Source organism: Anastrepha obliqua, chromosome 1 (assembly GCF_027943255.1).
Source record: "Anastrepha obliqua isolate idAnaObli1 chromosome 1, idAnaObli1_1.0, whole genome shotgun sequence".
Taxonomy (NCBI): domain Eukaryota; kingdom Metazoa; phylum Arthropoda; class Insecta; order Diptera; family Tephritidae; genus Anastrepha; species Anastrepha obliqua.
In genome coordinates this window covers 121,832,480-121,854,676 of record NC_072892.1, presented here as the reverse complement: position 1 = coordinate 121,854,676, position 22,197 = coordinate 121,832,480, and the positions used below count along the sequence as shown (strand labels likewise).

At 38.5% G+C, this 22,197-nt stretch overlaps 3 protein-coding genes across 3 annotated transcripts; all 3 read right to left on the bottom strand.

Annotated features, from left to right (window-relative positions):
- Window positions 1–1,024: 1,024 nt before the first annotated feature.
- Window positions 1,025–2,456, bottom strand: LOC129237021 (lipase 3-like). Its single transcript, XM_054871390.1, has 3 exons — window positions 2,379–2,456; window positions 1,591–2,310; window positions 1,025–1,485 (listed from the first exon to the last, which is right to left on the bottom strand). Exons 1-3 carry the CDS (start codon window positions 2,454–2,456, stop codon window positions 1,036–1,038), a joined length of 1,248 nt encoding a protein of 415 aa, XP_054727365.1. The 3' UTR covers window positions 1,025–1,035.
- A 9,141-nt stretch (window positions 2,457–11,597) lies between these two features.
- LOC129253262 (lipase 3-like) lies at window positions 11,598–14,046 on the bottom strand. The gene is made up of 4 exons (XM_054891562.1): window positions 13,944–14,046; window positions 13,625–13,796; window positions 12,023–12,745; window positions 11,598–11,961 (listed from the first exon to the last, which is right to left on the bottom strand). The coding sequence occupies exons 2-4, from the start codon at window positions 13,733–13,735 to the stop codon at window positions 11,764–11,766; spliced, it is 1,032 nt and encodes a 343-aa protein (XP_054747537.1). The 5' UTR covers window positions 13,736–13,796; window positions 13,944–14,046; the 3' UTR covers window positions 11,598–11,763.
- A 6,685-nt stretch (window positions 14,047–20,731) lies between these two features.
- On the bottom strand, window positions 20,732–22,180 carry LOC129235930 (lipase 3-like). The gene is made up of 3 exons (XM_054870015.1): window positions 22,031–22,180; window positions 21,232–21,954; window positions 20,732–21,165 (listed from the first exon to the last, which is right to left on the bottom strand). The coding sequence occupies exons 1-3, from the start codon at window positions 22,142–22,144 to the stop codon at window positions 20,776–20,778; spliced, it is 1,227 nt and encodes a 408-aa protein (XP_054725990.1). The 5' UTR covers window positions 22,145–22,180; the 3' UTR covers window positions 20,732–20,775.
- Window positions 22,181–22,197: the final 17 nt, after the last annotated feature.

Sequence of the window (22,197 nt, the reverse complement as noted above, 5' to 3'; positions counted from 1 at the left end):
TAGAACAGTAAGGGTTTCCTAGGAGTTGGGGTTGGAGAAGGGTGAGAAGAATAGTTGAAGTTAAAGGATGGAAAAAAGTGTGTTATTAAGCTTTACCTCAGGACCAGAAAATTTACTAGATTTTATAACTGTATCCTTACAGCTATTCCGCGTGCTGCAACATCCACAGAAGCAGCGACTTTTTACTCGATTTTTTGTATAATGAAAATTATTCAAATTTTTTCGCTTTGCTTTGTTTCATGTTTCTAACGTCCCAAAATGGATTTCTTGTAATAAGTTGGAGCTTCGAAAACAAAATTTCTGTCAGATACCTAACACGGCGGAGAAGAAGTGAAATTACCTTCTATAAATTATTGTATCAGTATGAACTATATTTTTATAAAAAAATTATTGTGTGTTTGGGTGCGTGACTACCATTCGCAAGTGCACGGGCTCGAATCTCCAGACACGAAACACCAAAATGGTAAACAAATTATTTTTTTTCTCACAGCTGTCGCCCCTCGGCAGCCGATGACAAACTTCCCAGTGTATAAAGAAGCCTCTGCCAAGTATATAGATATAGACGGCGAGTTTCGTAGGTGATGGAACAATGAGCTGTATGAGCTTTATAGACATAGTGTAGCGAAAGAAGATCCAGTGGCTTCATGTCGTCCGAATGGATACAAACGCCCTGGCTCTGAAAGTATTCGATGCGGTACCAGCTGGTGGTAGCAGAGGAAGAGGACAGGCCTCCAGTTGAACTGGAGAAGGGCTTGGCTTCACTTGGTGTTTCCAACTGGCACCGGTTAGCACGAGAAAGAAATGAATTTTGTTAAAATCGGCCAAAATCGCTTAAGCAGTTATCGCGCCAATCAAGAAGAAGATATATAACAGGGTCCATATGAGAAGTATGTTTTATTCATTTTTTAACGACTAAAATTTAGATATACTCGTATTATAAATTCAAATTATTTTTCATATTTCAATATTATTTCCCACAATACAAGGATATCATCTGCAATTTGCAGCAACAATTCAGCTACTACTGAATTTGAGTCATATTTCGGTCTGCGCGATATCATCGCCGGCTCTCTCTTTCACCAGCAATTCCTCCCGTCTCTTTTCAAATTTTTGGATATATCCAATAATACCCTCGTTGATTACTTCTCTCACATTAATAGCCCACATGTAGTCTAAGTGATTCCATGTCGTTACATTAATGTGGCGAAGCTCGATGTTGCCACCCATACGAGGCAACAGACGAAAAACGTCAATTGGTGAGGATTGTAAATCATTATCCGAGTAGTAAATCTGCAACGGTGGATTCGCTCTTATGTTTTCTAGCGGATAATCAGGCGGAGCTGGTTGATTATAGTACAACAAATTCTCTTTCAAGCCATGATCGTATTGCCGAAAGTGCCCGGACACATACTCTTGCATGTGATGTATCAATTGATTGGTGGAGCCACCATTTGGATGGGTCCTTAGAATGGCGGGTATTAAAGACTGTAAATAGAAGATCAGAAATTTAGAAACATTTTAAATAATTACATACACACACATATTTCGCACAACTGTACACTAAGCCACATGAAGACACTACAAGCTTACGTAATTTGTGTTTATGGGATCATATCCAGTGTATAGAAATAGAAAATTAGCGCACACAGTTTCATCCAAAACTTGACACGCCGTGGCATCGAATAATGAAAGGAATTCATTATAACCTAGCAAATCATGATCGCTCAATGCCTTCGTAAGTGGGCTGGGATTTCCCAGTATGGGCGCAGTGAAACGTGTTACCGGTGCCTCCTGATGATCTGTATAAATAACTGGTGCCAACAAATGCGCTGTGCGTATACGTTCCATATACCAGGGCATCAACGACATGAGCACCATAAATGTGGTTGTACCCATCGAATGGCCAACGTAGTGCAAAGAGTCTTGCATTGTGGCACGAAGTACATATCCAAACATTGCAGGCAGATCGTAGATACCTAATTCGTGAAAGCTGAAACGCCAAAAAGCACGCTTCTCTGGAGAGCGTGAAACATGTCGCCTCGAATATGTATTACCACGAAAGTTTCCCAACCAAACATCGTACCCAGCATCGGCTGCCAAGTAGGCCAATGCTTTATCTGGTCCAATTAATATCCAATCATCGGACGAACTAATCAAACCATGTTGCAGAAACATAACAGTTTTATTCAAAATATTTGCATTCTGCGTACGCAGCGAGTAAGGAATGCGAAAGAGGGTAAGAATATAGCCATCGATTGTTTGCACGGTATGTGCCTCTACTGGATAATTGTCAGCCACCACGCGATCAGCCTGAAATGAATGAAGTGTGGATAAGCAGTTTTGCGATGGACGGTCTCCCGAAGCTAGTTTTGGCCTACCGTCGTCGGATATTTGGGTGTAGTTAATGCAGCCGTGTGTGCAACAGTACACAAAAATACACAGAACAATAATTTCATTTTTTTTCTTTCAATGTAAAAAAGTGAGTAGGTGAACTAATTAACAGACCGCGTTAATTCTTCACTGTCCCACAGCGTTTAACTCTTTTGCCAATTCTGCATTGTATTTTGTGTTTATATAGACATCGAAATGAAATGTGGATCAAATGCAAAAACCTTGCACCCGTATTTGTAGAATGGAAATGTAATAAATTTATTTCACCTCTCTTAAATTTATAAGTGAGCATATGTTTTAATATTTTTATTGATGATTACTGACATTTGGAGAGGTATCACTTACCATTTTCTGTTACTCAATTCCAGTAAAAATTTTCCATTAATAATTTTATCTCTTTCCAGCTTACGCCAAGCATTAGTGCTAGTCGGTGGATTGCCATTCTCGAATTCCTACGAGATTACTTTTAGCCAAGTTTGCTAATTTCAAGCGGTACCCTACACTGTGCATCAAAAAATTAGCCTTTAAATCCCTTTGACCGTAATGTTGTAATGTTGCTTCAGAATACTACGTCAAAGTAATACGGGACATGTATGACAGCGTAACCACAAAAGTTTCAGCAGTAACTGGCGAAACTGAAGAGTTTACTGGAAAAGTAGGGGTACATTAAGGTTTCGCATTGAGTCCTCTTTTATTTAACCGGGTCTTGGACTATATAATCGCCAACACTCAACGCGATGTCCTATACGTAAATAATATACTGCGCACAGATGACTTTGTGCTAGTGAGCGAAGACGCAGACGATATTTACGCCACACTTAATCAGTTGCGAAACAGAGTCGAGCCGCATGGGCTGTAAATAAGCAGGAAAAAGACAGCGTTCATGCGCTGCGAGTTGTTCATCACTTTAGTATCAACGAGCAGGTCCCTATTCTGCTGGATGGCAGCACACTAAACGAGGTCTCAATGTTTAAGTACATGCGCCACGCTGTAACAAACTCCCGAATAATAGTAAGTTTCCACCGCAGCCGCTAGCGTGTTCTCTGCCGCTATCGTGTTCTTAGCGCAAACACGAAACAAAACTCCTGTCAAATCCCATACAAAATTAAAACACAACTCCATACCTAAACTCACTTTCAAAGCGTGTTTTGTGGGTTTGCGTCTAATTTAAAGCGTGTTTTGTTGGGTTTGCGTCTAATTTAATTATTAAGTGGTGGCAATGTTGCTCATTTTCCTCATTTTTTATTGCATTCGTAGCCGAGTGGGTTGGTGCGTGATCACCATTCGGAATTCACAGAGAGGTCGTTGGTTCGAATCTCGGTGAAAGCAAAATTAATGAAAACATTTTTCTAATAGCGGTCGCCCCTCGGCAGGCAATGGCAAACCTCCGAGTGTATTTCTGCCATGAAAAAAATCTGCTCATAAACATATCATAAAACAAAATGAAATAAATGCATAAAAAAAAAAAAAAAAAAATTTTCTTGTGATTCGAACCAAGGATTTCGGATCGGAAGCCCACATTGCTAGCCGCTGGGCTATCGCGCTGTGCTGTCGCCGCAAAATAATGTATCATAAATCTGTTTACCATACCAAAGACCATACACTTTGCAAACACATTTCGGTGGAAACAGTTGACAGTTCTCATAAACACAACTCCTGCAAACACGGTGTTTGCTTTTGGTGGAAACGGGGGCTAAGTCAGTGAATACGTGCAGGTTAAGGTAAACTCAGCATGGCAACCCCGAACCGCCGTACTAAGCGACAGAAGGATACTTCTCCATATAAAAGGCAAATCTATAAAACGGCTGTGCGTCCCACCCTGTTATTTGGAGCCTAATTGTGGCCTCTAAAACAGCTACACGAAAAAAAACTTCGGATGGCACTGATACATTCGTGGAAGGCCTAAAGGCCGATTGAGCACAAAATACAAGAAAATCATCGTCGCTGGTATGCACAAGTTCTCAGAAAGCCCGACCACAGAGATAACCTGAATTATGATATGACAAAGAAAGTCCTAGATTTCTTTACTGCGTCGGGGAAACGAAGGCGACCCCAACATACACAAGCGAAGCAGATAGAAAGCGACATGAAACATGCGAATTTAAACACCGAGATGAGCCAAGATAAAAAAAATTTGGCTATTACGAACTACAAGAGCTGGCCACAAGTGAAACGAACAAAAGCAAAAAAGAAGAAGAATAGCGTAATAATGTTATCATTGCTATATTCAAAGAAAACATGTACCACAATCGGAATATAATGGCGTCTCTACGATTATACAGCTTGGTTTTTTCAAAGCCCAAGTACGATAAATTTATTTGTTAACGCAATCTTCGAGATAAAATGTAGATCATACAAAAACATGACTTTTTGTTTAGCGCAATCGGAAAAATTTGCCAGCTTCTTCAATACCTAAGTAAAGTTTAGTATAGTTAATGGTGAATCGACGAAATCTGCTGCGTATTGTGCACCCTATTTTCAGTTGACGCCAATTAGCGGTTCAATGTTTGAGTTTTCTTCATATATTTAACTAAAAAAGAGAGTTTCCCCTTCTCGACCGATTTTTTTATACTCTCACTTCATCGGCAACACAGCCCAAGTAAGTTTTCAATATTTCGAAACTTTGTCCATTCATTCTAAATATTATGTTCTATCTACAAAGCTCGATAAGCTTTTTTTATTATTGAAAGCAAGTAAAACCCCTGGCCCACTTGAAGTAAACCTATTATTTTTCATACTTAAAATAACTAATAGTTAAACAACTGATGATTTTGGAAAATAAGTTGAAATTCCCTACAGATGAGGCGAATAACGGATGCACCAACCAAATAAGTGCTGTACATATGTAGGTATTATACGGTAAAAACGGTTGATTATCAAATTTGTACCTGCACCAGGAGTGTCCCCATGTGGTGCGAGACCTTCCACGATACCATCGGTTACATTACCCATAAATACGGCAGGTGCCAAGGTGTGTCCAGTTTTTATCTTTACATTGTATTCCGGACGCGATGGCAGCATAACAAAATAGACTGTGCCACCTTGTGAATGTCCAACTTAATGTAAAGCACTTTCATCCGTCCGTTCGAGCACATAATCGATCGAATCGAGCATATTGATGGTGCCGATCAACATGCAAACTCAGCAATACCGGTACCTCATTAGTTTTAAAAAGTCTAAGCTTTACGGCAAGCTCAGAAACACTCCACCATATTCCAATCTCAAGTACAGTACAGTATATAATATATCTACCAGTACAGTATATATAAACTCATTAACTTCTATGTTGCAGTGAATTCAATTGGAAATTATTATATTGAACAAAAGTGTCTGCGGTTTTTGCAGAATTCAATTGATATTTTAACCCACCATTACTCGCGCACATTTTTTTGTACGCCCTTACTCGCGTGGTGTTATAAAGACCCCGACCTAAATGTAAATTCTCCTATATACTCCAACTAAATTCGCAAGTTTTATTCCACCTCTACAGTGCAAGCGAAACTAATCAGAATGCATCAGTTGATAAAGCGGTTCAATACACTCAGCTATTAGAGCCGGTGCGTTCTAGACAGATATATTGTATAATATAATATAATTTATAGTTAGTTAAACAACCTGATAATTATTGAAAATTAGCACAAATAATCAAGTTTTTGCAATCACGTATGCCAAACAGGTGTAAAGTAGGGGAAATTAAGAGTGGATTATGGGTGTTTGGTCAGGCTTATCCTCGAATATGTTTCATGCCACCTCCGAACGAGAGATGGTTTTTTATTAGAATATTTTTTATGTAGATATACACTCGGAGGTGTGCTATTTCCGAGGGGCTATCCACAGAGGATTTTGAATCCGAGTCCTGCCGAATGACATTCACGAAATAACATTTGCGGCCACGGATATCTTTCATTTAACTCAACAGGTTGATCACCAACAACTTTACTCGGTATATATAAATATATATACATATATAAGTATAATTGGCGCTTACACCCTTTATTGTGTATTTGGCCGAGCGCCTCCACCTACATATTTGTGGTGTGCGTCTGTGTCTGTGTTTCCACAAATGGAGGAACCTAGAGTTTTATGCAGCATCACAACGGCAGATGGTTTTTTACGTTGAGCGTTTTTCACAACAGAAATGCACCCGGAGGTTTGTCATTCCCTGCCGAGAGGCCACCGCTATTAGAAAAACTTGTTCTATCATTCGATGTTTCATGCACGGGGTTTCGAACCCTGGTACTCCTGGCACTAGTAGTAACCCATTCGGTTACGGCGGCCGCCCTGGATATAAAAACTCTTAGATTAGCATTTGCGGTCAGAATTTTAGGTATTTGTCCGAGCTCCTCCTCCTATTTGTGGCGTGCGACTTGATGTGGTTGCACAAATGGGTATCTGAAGTTCAGTTTGTTTTTTTAACAATGCCTTTTTTCACAGCTGTACCAATTAAATGTCATCTTTTTCGACAGATTATAAGATGAAAATCTACAATTTACTAAAATGGGTTCGATATCACTCAAAAATAATATATAAAAAATTAAAATCTACTTTTAAAATTGTGTATTTATGAAAACAACATTTCGTAAAATTGTATTTTGTTTTATGTTGAATCGCCCAACAGAGCGGAATAAGAAATGTGTTAAATTGGCATTATTCGCCCCGGGAATTTTGTGATCTAGTGGTATATTTGGACCCCTCTTGTTCGAAAATGCAGCTGAAACCCCCATGACCGTCAACGTTTTTGGCCTATTGCTGATGGTATGCATATTGACCACATTGATACGTCGGTTCAACCAACAAAAATTCAACTCATTGCATACGAAACTCCCACGACTAATAATTTTACAACAACTTTGAATCATTTTTGTAGTGTTATCTCAAAGGCAAGGCGTATTCATTAAAGGTGGTGGAATTAGAGCACCAACAATATTTTGTACGTTTGATTGTCAAAGAAAAGTATTGGCAAAGGAGAAAAGAAAAAATTAATTCGTCTTGTTTCATTCTGTGCTGGCAGCCACATGGACACGGCGAAAGAAAAAAAAAAATTCAGCTGTGTTTCCAATAACACCTTTAAAAAATTCCCTTTGTCTCAAAGGTAAAGGTTCTGTGGACAATTGAAACTTTGAAAGATAAAACTCGGCACGAAATTGTTGAGATGGAACCTCAATTATACCAAAATGTCATCGAAATCTTCAATAAAAGGAGAGACATCTGTAAATGAAAGTATACGCGGAAAACATTTCTAAAATTTGATTTATCACTCCGATTATTAATTATTTTCATTTTTAGGGTGTCTTATTTTGCCGAGTTGTAAGCAGCTCACTTTTTTAGGTTCCGACTACGTCATCCTTTACGACTACAAAGCTCAAGCCAATTGAAGGTAATTGCTTTATGCCAATATGGAGAGTATAAAAACTCGCTGGAAAGCCTCGAGATATTTTCCTTTTCTAGACCTTTGAGTTCCGCGAGGAACCTATTGAAGAACAGCCCATTTAACCTAATCATTAACAATGCAAGCATAGTGCGCCATTGAAAATACAGAAAGGAAATTTCTCAATCTCAATAAATTTGGGTCTATTACATTGGCACTGAAGACTGCAGGCAATTAAATTTCTACTGTTTGTGGACAAATCACGATACGTTTGCCAACCACCACTCTCTTCCTGTCATCTAGTTTCATTGACCCAATATTGTTCGCATGCAATAAATTTCAAATTTCAAGTGTTTGCAAGATAATTAGTAAACTTCTATTACGTTTAGCTATTCTAGCTAATCTCTACTTCAAAATTTTTACAATGATTTATCACCAGTTTATAAATAACTTTAAAGCCCCACCAAAGCACCGAAGTATCAGAATATGCATACAATACTCACTGGTTCACATAGACGCTTGATTTTATGAACTTTTGGATTTTGAGTGATGATACATATGCACACATCTGTGTGAAGGGTAATCTGCTGAAATTAAAACTATAGGAAGAAATAACCCGTTCTTTAGAGTGAGATGCCTTTAATAAACTCATCGAAGAGGCTAACGAAAATTGTACGGCGGATGAAATGTTGGTATTTGATTAATGCAGAGAGCAAAAACGAGGATTGCAATTTCTGTTTATATTTCTGGCAATTCTCGTATTACAAATAAAAGAGACACACGATATACCCAAAAATGAGTGTAGCACCGCCCATTTTCCCCAACTTGATTTCGTCCTATTTCCTTTTCTGGGCTAATCATTTGTACAAATTAATAATTTTGTAATTTGTAATTTTGCTTTAACAGATTTAACGGATATATTGGGTATTTTTTCGCAGCATGAGAATCGATGTCGATAACTATGGTCTGACAGCTGAGAATGCCAAACTGTGTTGACATTTTTGTTCAGTAAGGTTTGGCAAGTCATCATGAATCGATTAACGCCAGAGCACTTTTGAATTGTGGAAATTTACTATAAATAAATAAATGTGTTCGGGAAGTATTGAAGAAGACGCCGAAATGTCGATTCACGACCGTTCTCAACTTATTGGCCTTTGTCCCTCGACTAAGTCGAAAATTTTACGTAAGGATTTTGGCCTATAAAATACGGCCCGTGCAAGAATTGAAGCCAAATGACCATCGTTTGCGTCGCATTTTTGCTGATTATGTACATTTAGATTTATTATTCGGATTTATTCGAAGAAGTAGTCAACAACTAGACTGTACGATGTAACTCTTAGCCACTGTGGACATATGCCGCATATCACATTCAAAAAAGAAATGCCATGAACTTGTCCAGCAACTTTTTTCGCCTGTGAACAACTGCTCCAGTGGCAAAAAATGAAGGGTTTTCTTCATCGCATCGTAACGGGTGATGAAAAATGGATTCGCGGCGAAGCTTATGCTATGTATTTGGTGAGACCAAGTTGGTGTTATTTATTATGAACTGTTAAAAGCATGCGAACCCATCACTGGGGATCGGTATCGACTTCAATTGATGCGATTGAGCCGAGCACTGCGCGAGAAGCGCCCGCAATACGCGGGGAGGTATGAAAAATTGATTCTACAGCATGACAACGCTCGGCCTCACGTTGCCAAACTCGTTAAAACCTACCTGGAAACACTGAAATGGGAAATCCCACCCTTCCCGGCATATTCTCCAGATATTGTGCCGTCCGATTATCACCTGTTCCGATCGATGGCACATGGTCTAGCTGGCCAACAGTTCCACTCATATGAAGACATCAAAAAATGGCTTGATCCGTGGATAGTTTCAAAAGATTAACAGTTTTACCGCGACGGTATACGAGATCTACCAGAAAGATGGGGAAAAGTAGTAGCCAGCGATGGGCAATACTTTCTATGATTCACTTGTAACCATTTTTCCAGAATAACGTTGCATTTTCATCAAAAAAACCGGGAAAACTTAGTTGCGCACTTAATATATAATTGGCGCGTACACCCCTTCTGTGAGTTTGGCCGAGATCCTACTCCTATTTGCGGCGTGCGTCTGCACAAATGGAGGGACCTACAGTTTTAAGCCGACTTCGAACGCAAATGGGTTTTTTTTATGGTGCGCTTTTTCATTACAAAAATACACTCGGAGGTTTGCCATTGCCTGCAGAGGAGCGACCGCTATTAGAAAACACTTTTTCTTTATTTTGGTGTTTCACCGAGATTCAAACCTACGTTCTCTCTGAATTCCGAATGGTAGTCACGCACCAACCCATTCGGCTACGGCGGCCGAAATACCCTTTACATACATATATTTTAGTTCTTAAGTATTATTTTCTTCTTCGAAATTTCTAATTTTAAAAGCACATTTCAAAATTAACTATTTTATTCATTTAGGTTAGGTTGACCTGGCTGCCTGAAAGCCATCACATAGTCCTATTGGTCCTTAGTGCTACCAGATGGAGCTTGACCCTTACGTTTCCTTGTAGTAGATTACTTGTAATAAATCTGCGTCTTTTGCGAATCTAAGTAAACTCTCAAGCTCTAACCCCGAGAAACATTCTAATCTCTCTCCTAAACATTTCATTCGGGTTCTAGCTAATGCGGGGCAAGAACATAGAAGGTGTTCCAGAATTTCCCTCTCTTCTAGTTCATTGCAAAATCTGCAGCTATCATTGTTTGTAATTCCCATCTTGTATGCGTGTGCCGCTAACAAATTGTGGCCTGTCAGCATACCTACGATTGTTCTGTTTTCCTTTCTAGAGAGGGCTAGTACGAATCTGGCGTATTTGTCTGCATTCTGTGCACACATGATTTTCGCGGTTTTGCAAGTGGGCAGATTATTCCACCTCCTGTCTATACGTGTTTTCATGTCCGGAGCGATGCCATTGTAAATCGTATTTAAAGGTGTCAGTATGTCGCTTTCTTGTTCGTATTGTATGTAAACAGCGCTTTTGCCAATCTCATCTACAATTCTTTTCCTGCAATGCCCTTATGTTCGGGTACTCAATATATGTGTAACTGTCTGTCTGCGGCTAGGCTCTCTATGGCTTTCCTGGTCCTAAGAATGTTTTTAGACGAAATTTCATATAAGTTTATTGCCTTTATTGCCGCTTGACTGTCAACGTATATATTTATGTTGGAGTTGCTCGATGTCCTTACCAGTGGTTTGCTACCGCAAAGACTTCTGCTTGGAAAATACTGCAATGGTCAGAGAGCTTAATTGGCCGCCTGATGTCCAGCTCTCCACAATAAATCCCTGCACCTACTCCGTCCATCATTTTCGAGCCTTCAGTAAATATATTAAGCGTATTGGAGCTAGGTTTCATACCTCTTTTCCACCCCTTTTCTTCTGTTGTTGTTCGGAATATCTTTCCCCAATTGTATTTCGGAGTCATTGATCCGATAACTCATACCTATTGAGCTATGTCCGATTTATTCATTTGCTTTTATTTATTTGTTTTACGTATTATAAAAAAACCAGATTAAAAACGTTTGTTTTTTTGGGAACTGCGACCTTTGAACTGGCATAAAACTAAAAAAAAAGACATCTCTTTTTATTTTCTATAGCTTAACAGAAAAATACTACGAAATATTTGCATGCGCGTATTAAATGCTTCATATGGCATTTGCAATCAATCCATATTTATTTATTGAAAAAGCAAAGAAAATCAGAAGAGATAGATTAGATTACAAAGGCGTAAATATAGTACCGTAAAAATTTAATGCAACCTTTTATAGTCGTCAAATGATAACTGTTGTAAATTTTGTTCATAATCTTTGCAATACTGTATCAAAGGATCATTGATTTCCGCCTTTACCTGTTGAGCGAAAATAAAATCCAAATGCCCCCATTTTGGGTCAGGCATTTCGTAGAATAGTCGCAAATTGGAAAGATAAGGAGGTAGACGCTTCATATCATTCACTTTGACAGAACTATCACTCAAGCCTCAGTATATGTATGTATTGGCGGTGATCTTCTCCAAGGGATACTCTGGCGGTTCGGTTTGGTTATATTGCTTTCGATTATTTTTGGTACCGAAGTCATATTGACGGAATTTGTTCGATACTTTGAGTTGAATAAAATGAATAGCTTGGTTAGTAGAAATGCCAGCCGGATGCGTTTCCGCCAATAGAGGCAGCAGCGTCTGCAGCAGAAAGTAATTTTATTTTGACGTGAATCTTGCTGTTGAAATATAGTGTGCTTACCGCATTGATATTTGACTGCTCATTCCCAGCCCACATTAAAAAGAGTGTTTGACAATATTTCGGATAAGCCGGTTTGCCACCACAGGCAGCATTTAACAAACGTTGCACATAGGTATTATACGGTAAAAACGGTTGATTATCTAACAGATTTGTACCTGGACCAGGAGTGCCCACATATGGTGCGAGACCTTCCACGATGCCATCTGTTGCATTACCCATAAATACGGCAGGTGCCAAGGTGTGTCCAGTTTTTATCTTTACATTGTATTCCGGACGCGATGAGAGCATAACAAAATAGACTGTGCCACCTTGTGAATGTCCAACATAATGTAAAGCACTTTCACCCGTCCGTTCGAGCACATAATCGATCGATTCGGGCATATCGATGGTGCCGATCTCGTGCCAACTGAACTTCCAAAAGTTCGGATGTTGGGTTGACAGCGCTGAGTGATTGCGTGAATAAATGTTGCCGCGCGCATTACCTAGCCAAACATCGAAACCAGCATCGGCGAAATTGTAGGCGATGGCATTATCTGGACCGTTAAGCAAGAAGCAATCGGAACAGCCGAAGAGTCCGTGTTGTATGAAGACGACAGGTTTACTTGCATTCTGAGTACGCAGATGTGGCGAATGGGGTATGCGAAAGAGGTTGAGTATGTAGCCATCGCTAGTCGACACATAATGCGACTCAGCGGGATAGCCATGCTCACGAATGCGGTCGGCCTAAAAAAAGGATTGATTATACCACGAAAAACTGGCGACCTTTACACTTCAAAAATTAATAAACAATACAGTAAATTGGTTTGACGAATGGGGTATAGAAGTTAATAAAGACAAAACTATACAAGTTATATATACAAACAAAAAGACATCAAAATATAATCTAACCTTAAAAAAAAAAATAAAAATCTGCCCAGCAGCAAAATATCTTGGAATAACTATTGACGAAAAACTAACATGGAAGCAGCATATCATTAACAAAAGAAATCAAATCAAGAATAAGTACCGGCAATTAAGTTGGCTAATAGGACGAGCATCAAAACTATCATTGTATAATAAGGTGACTATATACAAAACAATTAATACTCCTATCTGGAAATACGGAATAGAAATATGGGGAACGGCTAAAAACACAAATATTCAGCTCATACAGCGAACACAATCCAAAATATTACGACATATAACAAATGCTGGTTGGTTTATTCCCAATGAAGCCATACATCGTGAATTAAATGTAGATACTATCCAAGAAACGATCACAAAATGTAGCACTAAGCATATACAGCGACTGTCAGTCCACCAAAACGAAGAAATGCGTAAAATAGCACCGGCAGAAAATACCAAACGAAGATTAAAGCGACTCACACCGACTGATCTAACTATAAGATTTACAGTGTAATCACAAAAAACAATAATAATAATAACAGATTCTTCTTACATTGGTAAAAGAACTTAATAGACCCTAATTGTAAAAAAATTACATATTGTTAATATATAACAGACTGTAATAAATAAAGGGAGATATAAAAAAAAAAAAATACCACTTTTGACACATATTGAGATTGCTATAATAACTGAACTAAAGTGATATATTAAACTGACCGATGTTTTGATAGGCTTAAAAGGTATATCAATGTAGGAATCTACGTGATGCAAATCCAAAGCGCTGCAAAGCGCGATCGACACACTTAAAACGAACGTTGACTGCAACATTACCACTATTTGTGAAAAATGCGACTAATTCGGTAAACGTTGGTTGTGAAATAAATTAGCGCTGAAAATAAACTGCAGATTATTAATACAAGTGGCATTGACGTAACTCAAGAACGTCTAATCTTATTGCAAAGGATAAGTGAGGATAAGCGAAATATTTTGCAAAGATTATACCTCACGTAGCTGACGCAAACGATTGTAAAAATACCCCCCACATTGTTTTGATACATTGATTATCAGATAGTCATAAATCCGCAATTATTAAGATTATAGCCAGCGCACACATTCACGTGATGGAAATTCTACATATTGCACTTTTGGCCTACATATGTAGGTAAGTATGTACATACATATACGCTGGCCAAAACCAACTCAAAGAGTTGAGTTGTAGTGCTCAAACAAGCACCCGCAACCTCGCAAAAGTGGGTCCAAAAGAATTCAAAGTCCAAAAAAGCAATAACCTTAAAAATGTAATAAAGATAAATTAAGCACTCGAAGTTCTACAAATACAAACGTATCACTTAAGAATATTGTTCAACTGTTCTCCAATACGATGATCCATCTTAGACGTTAAATTTGTCAATACCACTGCATTAGATATCCAAGAAATTCTATATAGCACTCAAATCGAGAAGAATTTAATTTTTGTTCCAAAGGTGACGAAAACAAATTCAATATTAGACGCCGAATTTTTGTGGTGCAAAAGTCAAGGGTGCTCCTTGATTATAGAGTATGTGTCAGAAGAAAAGAACCGGTTTTTTCTTGTAACTTCAAGATATATTTCGTTCTACTTTTTGCTGCATAATAGTCCCACACAAGGGCTACGACATGCGCCTTTAAACTCACTCATCTAACGCCCCTCTCTCTTTGGACCCAACCCGTAGAAACATCGTGTTTCCTGGGTCTACTGTTAGATGAGATAAACGGTGACGGCCGGTGACTACGCTGTGCTGGCAAAACTTGTTGAACTGCTGCAAAAACAACAACACTATATATATTTTTTTCAAATTGAATTATTGCAAATTGTTTAAAAATTCAACTTTTACTTGGATCCCCGTTTCATTTCCGTATGAAAAAAAATTTATTATATGCACCAAGTTTTATTGAGATCTAAATAGTTTTTGGATGTCACATTAAGACCACCTATTTTGATTTTAGCAGCATTTTTTCAGTTTATGGCACAGCAGGAGTTTTTGACAACTGCCACATGCGAATTAAGAAATAATTATTGAACGAAAAGATGGCATTTGGTGCTTCACTGATCAAATCCAGATGGAATTATGATGAAAAATCGCAAAAAAAAAGATCAGCATCACGAGGAGTGCGTTTATCGAATCATTTATCATTTATGCCGGATCTAAATGGGGTGGCGAGCAAAGCGTGCACCAAGTTTCGACGAGTTTTATTAAGCCGTTATAGAGACGCACGCATCAACTCCAAAGTGGATGTACCGCCGCCCATTTGCTAAAATTTTAATTGCGTCGTATTTTCTTTTTTGGGTTCATCATTTGCATGAATGTGAGTAATTTTGCTTTGTTTATAACAGTTATACAACGTTTTTTTTTTATTTTCTGGCTTCAAAATTACCGTTATATGGAGGTGCGTGTGGTTATAGACCGATTTAACCCACTTTCAATCCCTTAAATACGAGTAATTTTTTGCTCTAGTTATCGTGCTCACGGGTGGGCAGACAGAATTAAATCGACTTCTCTCATCGTTCTGAGCAATTTGGTATACAGAGTCTACAACCAGAGCTGGATCGTAATGATTCCTATTGGAAGGCAAAGCAGTTGATTACATCTTTAATTCCTTTTTTTTTTTCAATTCCAATATAAGAAATTGTATTTTTTAAGTGGAATTAATCATGTGCTAGTAATACAATTTTTTCCCCAAATACTTTGGAAAGAATTGAGAATGCAATACATTTTTTGGAACTCTGTTTAACGAAATTGGAAATATATACAAAAATTTGTTGCTTCCAATTCAATTTCCGATTCCTCGAGCAAATTGTATTAAAAAATTTGTTGACTGATGAATTAAAACCGCTTTCTTCAATGCTGTCGAATGTCATGCTGCCAGCGGAGACAAAAATATGGTTCCGCTAAAAATCCACACTTTATACAGCTTTGAAAACTAAAAAAATATCTGTGGGAGTCAAAAAATACGCTGCTTCTATTTTCATATTCTTTTTTGACGTGATAACGTGTTATCATTCGATTTAGCCGGCTGCGCGCACGAAAAAATGTGTCATTATCTTGCTCATGCGTCGTTACCTTACTTGAACTGCAAGCGAAAGCGCGGAACGAACGACAAAGAGCACAATCGGCCTCCGCGTTCGGCAACGTACGACATCGGGCTCGCTCTTACTTGAGTGAGCATATATATGTATGTATATGCGCATGGGTATATAAATTCACATATAATATTTGTATTTGCATATGCCTTCTTCCTGTGTGCATGGTAATGAACCATTTCTCTGTTGAGAATAGGACGATGATAGGAAAAGTAGGAAATGAAAGGGAGTGTTTCGAGTGTAAAGTGTCTTGAAAAAGGCAAATCGATGAGGTTGCCTCTTAGTGTTGTTGACTTATTAACGTCTGATGCACAATCGAAATTGAACATATCTTTCATGAATTTGATAAATGTTTCGTCATTTTTAACGTTGGTGTAAATGTAACTTGACCTATTCCATTTACCTCCTTCTCTATATCCATACAAAATATCTATCAAACAAAAAAATTAAAATTTGGTTTTGCAAATTGCAACCATTCCATCAGTATTTTCTTATGACGTTGTCACGTTAAACTATCTTCAGTAAACCGACTTTACAGACAATCTCTTTTTATGTACCTTTTTTTAATATATACTTTTAGAGAATATTTTTAAGAAGAACTATAAAAAACAACATCTCTCTGCACATATTACTTCTCCTAGTCATAGCATAGGGTCGAATTTCAATAGGTATATATATATATATATATATATATTATATATATATATACCTATATATATGTATAATTGGCGCGTACACCCTTTTTGGGTGTTTGGCCGAGCTCCTCCTCCTATTAGTGGCGTGCGTCTTGATGTTGTTCCACAAATGGAGGGGCCTACAGTTTTAAGCCGATTCCGAACGGCAGATATTTTTTATGAGGAGCTTTTTCATGGCAGAAATACACTTGGAGGTTTGCCATTGCCTGCCGAGGGGCGACCGCTATTAGAAAAATGTTTTTCTTAATTTTGGTGTTTCACCGAGATTCGAACCTACGTTCTCTCTGTGAATTCCGAATGGTAGTCACGCACCAATCCATTCGGCTACGGCGGCCGAATATGTATGTATTATTTCATTGTCATATATTTAAGAGCCAACCATAGATGTTTTATCCACTGAACGAAAGGTCTAGGTGTACCTTACCGAACCTTTTTTTAATAACTTAATTGAACTTAAATTGAAGGAATTGCCACTGCTAGAAAGGCGCATACACCGTTGAACTCCTCGACGCCAGTTGATACACTTCTTTTCATCCATCCGATTTTCAGCTATTATATGCCTCACGACGCCCTGCTCTCTCCGACGACCACTTCGAAATTCTAACTTTAATGTAAGCAAACGCTCAGACTGTAATAAATTTGGAGTAAAAAAAAACGTTTCCTGAAGTGATTTAGAGAAAAACTATTTTCCCTTTATTTGTATGTAACATAGTTTACCGTTTGCAGCTATTTGTATAATAGAATAAATAAAAAATTGGCACGCAGAAATTCACTCGAAGGATTGCCATTGCCTGCCGAAGAGCGACCGCTATTATGAAGCTTTTTTCTTCATTTTAGTGATTCACGCTCTCCCGAATGGTAGTCACGCACCAACAATTCGGCTACGGCGACCGCCAATAATACGATCATATGCTTGGAGAAATATTTTGAAGAATATTAGCTTATTCACCATTGACTTCATAAATGTCTAGAGTCTACATTAAAATAAATTACGCTATCATTTTGCCTAAAAGAGAACAATGGTGAGAACAAGAGACCCTTTTACATTTGGCCAAAAATTACTTGAGCTGGCTTTCTTAAGCAATTGTGCTGGTTGGCATCTAGAGAAAAACTTCAGATTCTCTTGTGTCGACGTCCTTTCAATCGGAAATGTTTGCCACTGGAATGCGAAATTAAGTCAAGGTGCAGTGTGCCAATTGGAGTATTTAATTTTTAAGTGAAACAAAATAAGCTTGAGCTGTATAAATACATATCGCGATATTTACGGGAATGAACTAACTGTTAAGTTAATAAACTCTGTCTATGGGCATCACACAATAAGACCAGATCCAAACTCACCTAATACCCCTCGCCCTCTGCACCCAACCCATGGAAATAACACGTTTCCTGGGTCTACCGTTCGATGAGTTACTACACTGTGACGATCGGTGACTACACCGCACTGGCAGAGCCTAGTGAACTGCTACAACAACAAAAACTATTAGATTCAATAATGGTGCATTTCGATGCCAGCCCTGAAAAGAGCCAAAGGTTTCACCTTTGCAGACACTTGCTAGAACCTAAGCCGTCTCCCAAGCACGTCAAGAGGCATTTCTTCAACTATTCTGACGATTTCAAGGACAAAACGAACTTACAACTACTGGACCGCACTGTATATAGACAGATGCTGAATGACATTTATCGGGAGATACTTACCATCTTCCTAAACTCCTAACCTCTGAACGCCGTCCTCGGAGTGCAACCACCACATATTGCAAATGAAGAGCTTCAGCTACCCCGAGAGACCCGCGTAATTTTGGCCCTATAGCGATCTGGATAGTGTAGCAGGTTAAAACCCTACTTATCCAGAATCGACCCCGACATACTAAACATATGTCCCACATGTGAAGGCGCCCCGCACGACACTAATCACCTTTTCACATGCGCCATCAAACGTACAGTACGTTTCCTAGCCTAGCGTTAGATGAGTTAGTCGAAGATGACCAGTGATTTCATCGCTTAGTAAGCTGCTACAGCAACAACAACATGGTGTGTTTCGATAGACGTTTTGGACAGGACCATAACAAAAATTGGTATCGAATTGAAAACGAAGGAGCTGTAATCCCGGGTAGAACCAGAACCTCAAAAAATTTGACAAAATCGCGCGGTTTTGAATTTAACACTCTAAAAATCGAATTTTTTCTAATTTTTTAATCAAAAAAATATGAAATAATTGGAATAATAATATGATTCTAGTACGGGCGATAGTCATTGATGTTGTGAACAACATATTAAAATTTCAGACGATTCGGTTGAATAGTTTTTTTGAAGTGAAAACTTCTTTAGAATCGTTGGGAGTGATTTGAGACGCGATGAAACGAAAAAGCGACACTACGAAGCGTTATATGTTGATATACGTATATGTGTGTGGCTGCGTACTGCTGAGCCACGCTAGTATAGTGAGTATTGTAGTATGTATACTACACTGCTTATTACTTGCTTTGGTGTTAAGTTCAAGCGTCATACGTATGTATGTTTGTATGTATGCTAGTACATATGTCTGCGCGCCTGCGAATTACGGAGCCACGGTGAGCGAGAAGGCATTAGGTATACCTATACTACACTACCTAATACTTGCTTAGACCAAGCGTCCTACGAATGGTTGTGTGTATGTTAGTACGTCTGTGTAATATACGCGTTGCGACGCTCATAATAGCAACCGCGTGTGCTGTATTGCGTCCGTATTTTTATATTCGTAAATATTTTCATTTTTAAATATTTACCGCAATTGCAGGCGGTGTTGCAATATACCACAATCAAAATGACGGTGCTCGTATTGTAACTCCACAGATAGATCTGAATGCACAGCAACTAGAATCACTGTCTGTTCAGCTCTCTAAAGTGGGAGAAATATGTGCATGCGAAACCAGATTGAGCAATGGAAAAACAGTTTTAATTGTGGCAATTTATATTTCACCGAATCAATCAATAAAAAGCATCACGGAATTCATTCACGAAAATTTAATAAAGTATACACCAGAAGTATCGCGGATACTTGGAAAAGATTACGATAAAGTTCCAATGATTTTAGGTGGCGATTTTAACGTAAATTTTGCATTGAACACAGCGGTTCCTTTAATTGACGTTCTCAATACAATATTCAATTTAAAAATGTGTAACAATCGCACTGAATCAACAACACGATCAAAAACAACAATTGATGCGGTATTTCAAAGATATGTTGACAACATCGAAACCAAAGCATTTGTATCATATTTTAGCTATCATAAGCCACTCGTATCATTTGTTGAAATTGAAAACATTGAGGATGAATAATAATAAAATGAAGAAAATAAAATATGAACTTTATAGCAATATTATAATGAACCTATAATTATCCCGCTCCTAATGCTGCTTTCGTCTTATTCTCTCTCAGTTTGTTTTACGGAAGGTTTCACTTCTATCGCGTCTAACCGTTAGACTGGTATTTTTTTTTTTTTTTTTTGATAACACCCGCCCGAAAAAAGTTGTTTCGAGATAAATAAGTTTAAAGCTGGAAGTACAGTAGCGCGCGGACCGCTCTCTACCTAGTTAATGGGTTGTAGAAGCTATAATATTGGAAACTTCCACATGAAAATTTCACAGTATATACTTTTGAAATATCGAAAAAACAAAAAATCGATATTTGGAAATTTCTAGACCACCGAGTCCCCTTAAGTGACGTATTCCTCCTAACGAGGTAAAGGCAGGCGAGTGTATTTCTGCCATGAAAAGGCTCTTCAAAAAAACACCATTTGCCATTCGGAGCCAGCTTAGAGCTGTAGGTCGCTCCATTTGTGGACCAACACCAACGCACGCCGCAATTAGAAGGTGGAGCTCGGCCATATATATACATATATATTCCGAGGTAAAGTACCTGATGAATTTCTGTAGAAATATTCAATGTTTCAAGAATTAAGACTAAAAACGGAATCAGTGTTACTTCCACTTTCGACCAAATTAGCAATTATTCCTAAAATAAACATTCCATTTTCATTTTAATTCAATGTTCAATATTTTAAATTGCCTTTAAATCACAAAAATGTTTCAAAAGCCTTAAGTGTTTGCAGAACACGATCGTGGATTACTTCCTTCATTTGTCTACCTACAATAAAGTCCATGTGATTCCAGGTCTGATCGGGAACGCGATAATCCTCAACAAGATAAGGCATGTTCTCCACCATGGTATCAACATCACTTGGTGCGCAAAGTCCATCGTTGGCGCTCGAATACGAATATGTACGCGCAGTGATTTTGCTCAAATCATAGTCTGGTGGCGTATCTTGATTGTAAATCTGCTGATTCTTCTTGGTGCCATAATCATATTGACGGAATTTATGTGATTTATATAGCTGCAGATAGTGAATACCCTGGTTACTTGACGAACCACCCGGATGGCTGCCAAGTAGCACTTGCAGAGCAGTCTGAAACACAAATGACAAAATTGTTTATTGTATTACTTGCAAATGCATAACTTGATGTGCTTCTACCAGATTTGTGTTTCGATACCCATCAGCGGCATACCAAAAAACAACGTCTTTGCATTGTTCGCCTAAAAGAGGTTGTTGACCACACAGCGTGTCTGCGATGCGATTGACGTACTCGTTTCTAGGCATCAACTCCGAGTTCTCTAAGACACTGTATAAAAGCCCATCGGGGTTGCCGATCAGCTGCGAAAGTTGGAATATAACATGTCTACCATTCGCCAAGAATGCACATGGCGCCAATAGATGTGCCGTCTTAATCTTGGCATTATACTGTGACTTGGTGGACATGAGAGCCAGGTACACTGTGGTGCCCTGCGAGTGGCCGGCATAGTGTATGGCTTGTTGAGCGGTATTATCGCGAATATAATCAATCATAGCACTTATATCGTATATGCCAATTTCATGCCAACTGAACTTCCAAAATTTTGGGTTATTTATAGTTATATTCGAATTTCCGCGTGAATAGATATTGCCACGAGCATTTCCCAACCAAACATCGAAACCGGCGTCAGCAAGCAAATATCCGAGCGAGTTATCGGGTCCACTGCTCAACCAGCAATCAGAGTTGCTGAATAAGCCATGTTGCAACAAAATAGCTGGGCGGTAAGCATTTTGGTTATTTAATTTGTGGGAGTAAGGAATGCGGAAGAGTGTCAACAGGTAAGCATCGCTCGTCTCAACGGTGTGTGATTCGACTGGATAGCCATGTGAACGAATGCGCTCATCCTGTGGAAATTAAGAAATTAATTGTGATAAAATGTTTACCATTTTGCTACCTATTTTCCGCACTGCACGTACTTACAGAAGTGACAAAATGTTTTAAAGCCAACCTTTCTTCGTCATATGTTAGCGTTGATGTTATGCTTACCGTGGCCAGCAAAAGGCCAGAAACAACGATGACAGTACTCAAATTCATTTTAATGCGCTTACCGCAATAAATGCAATTGTACTAGTCAAGCATTACGCTTT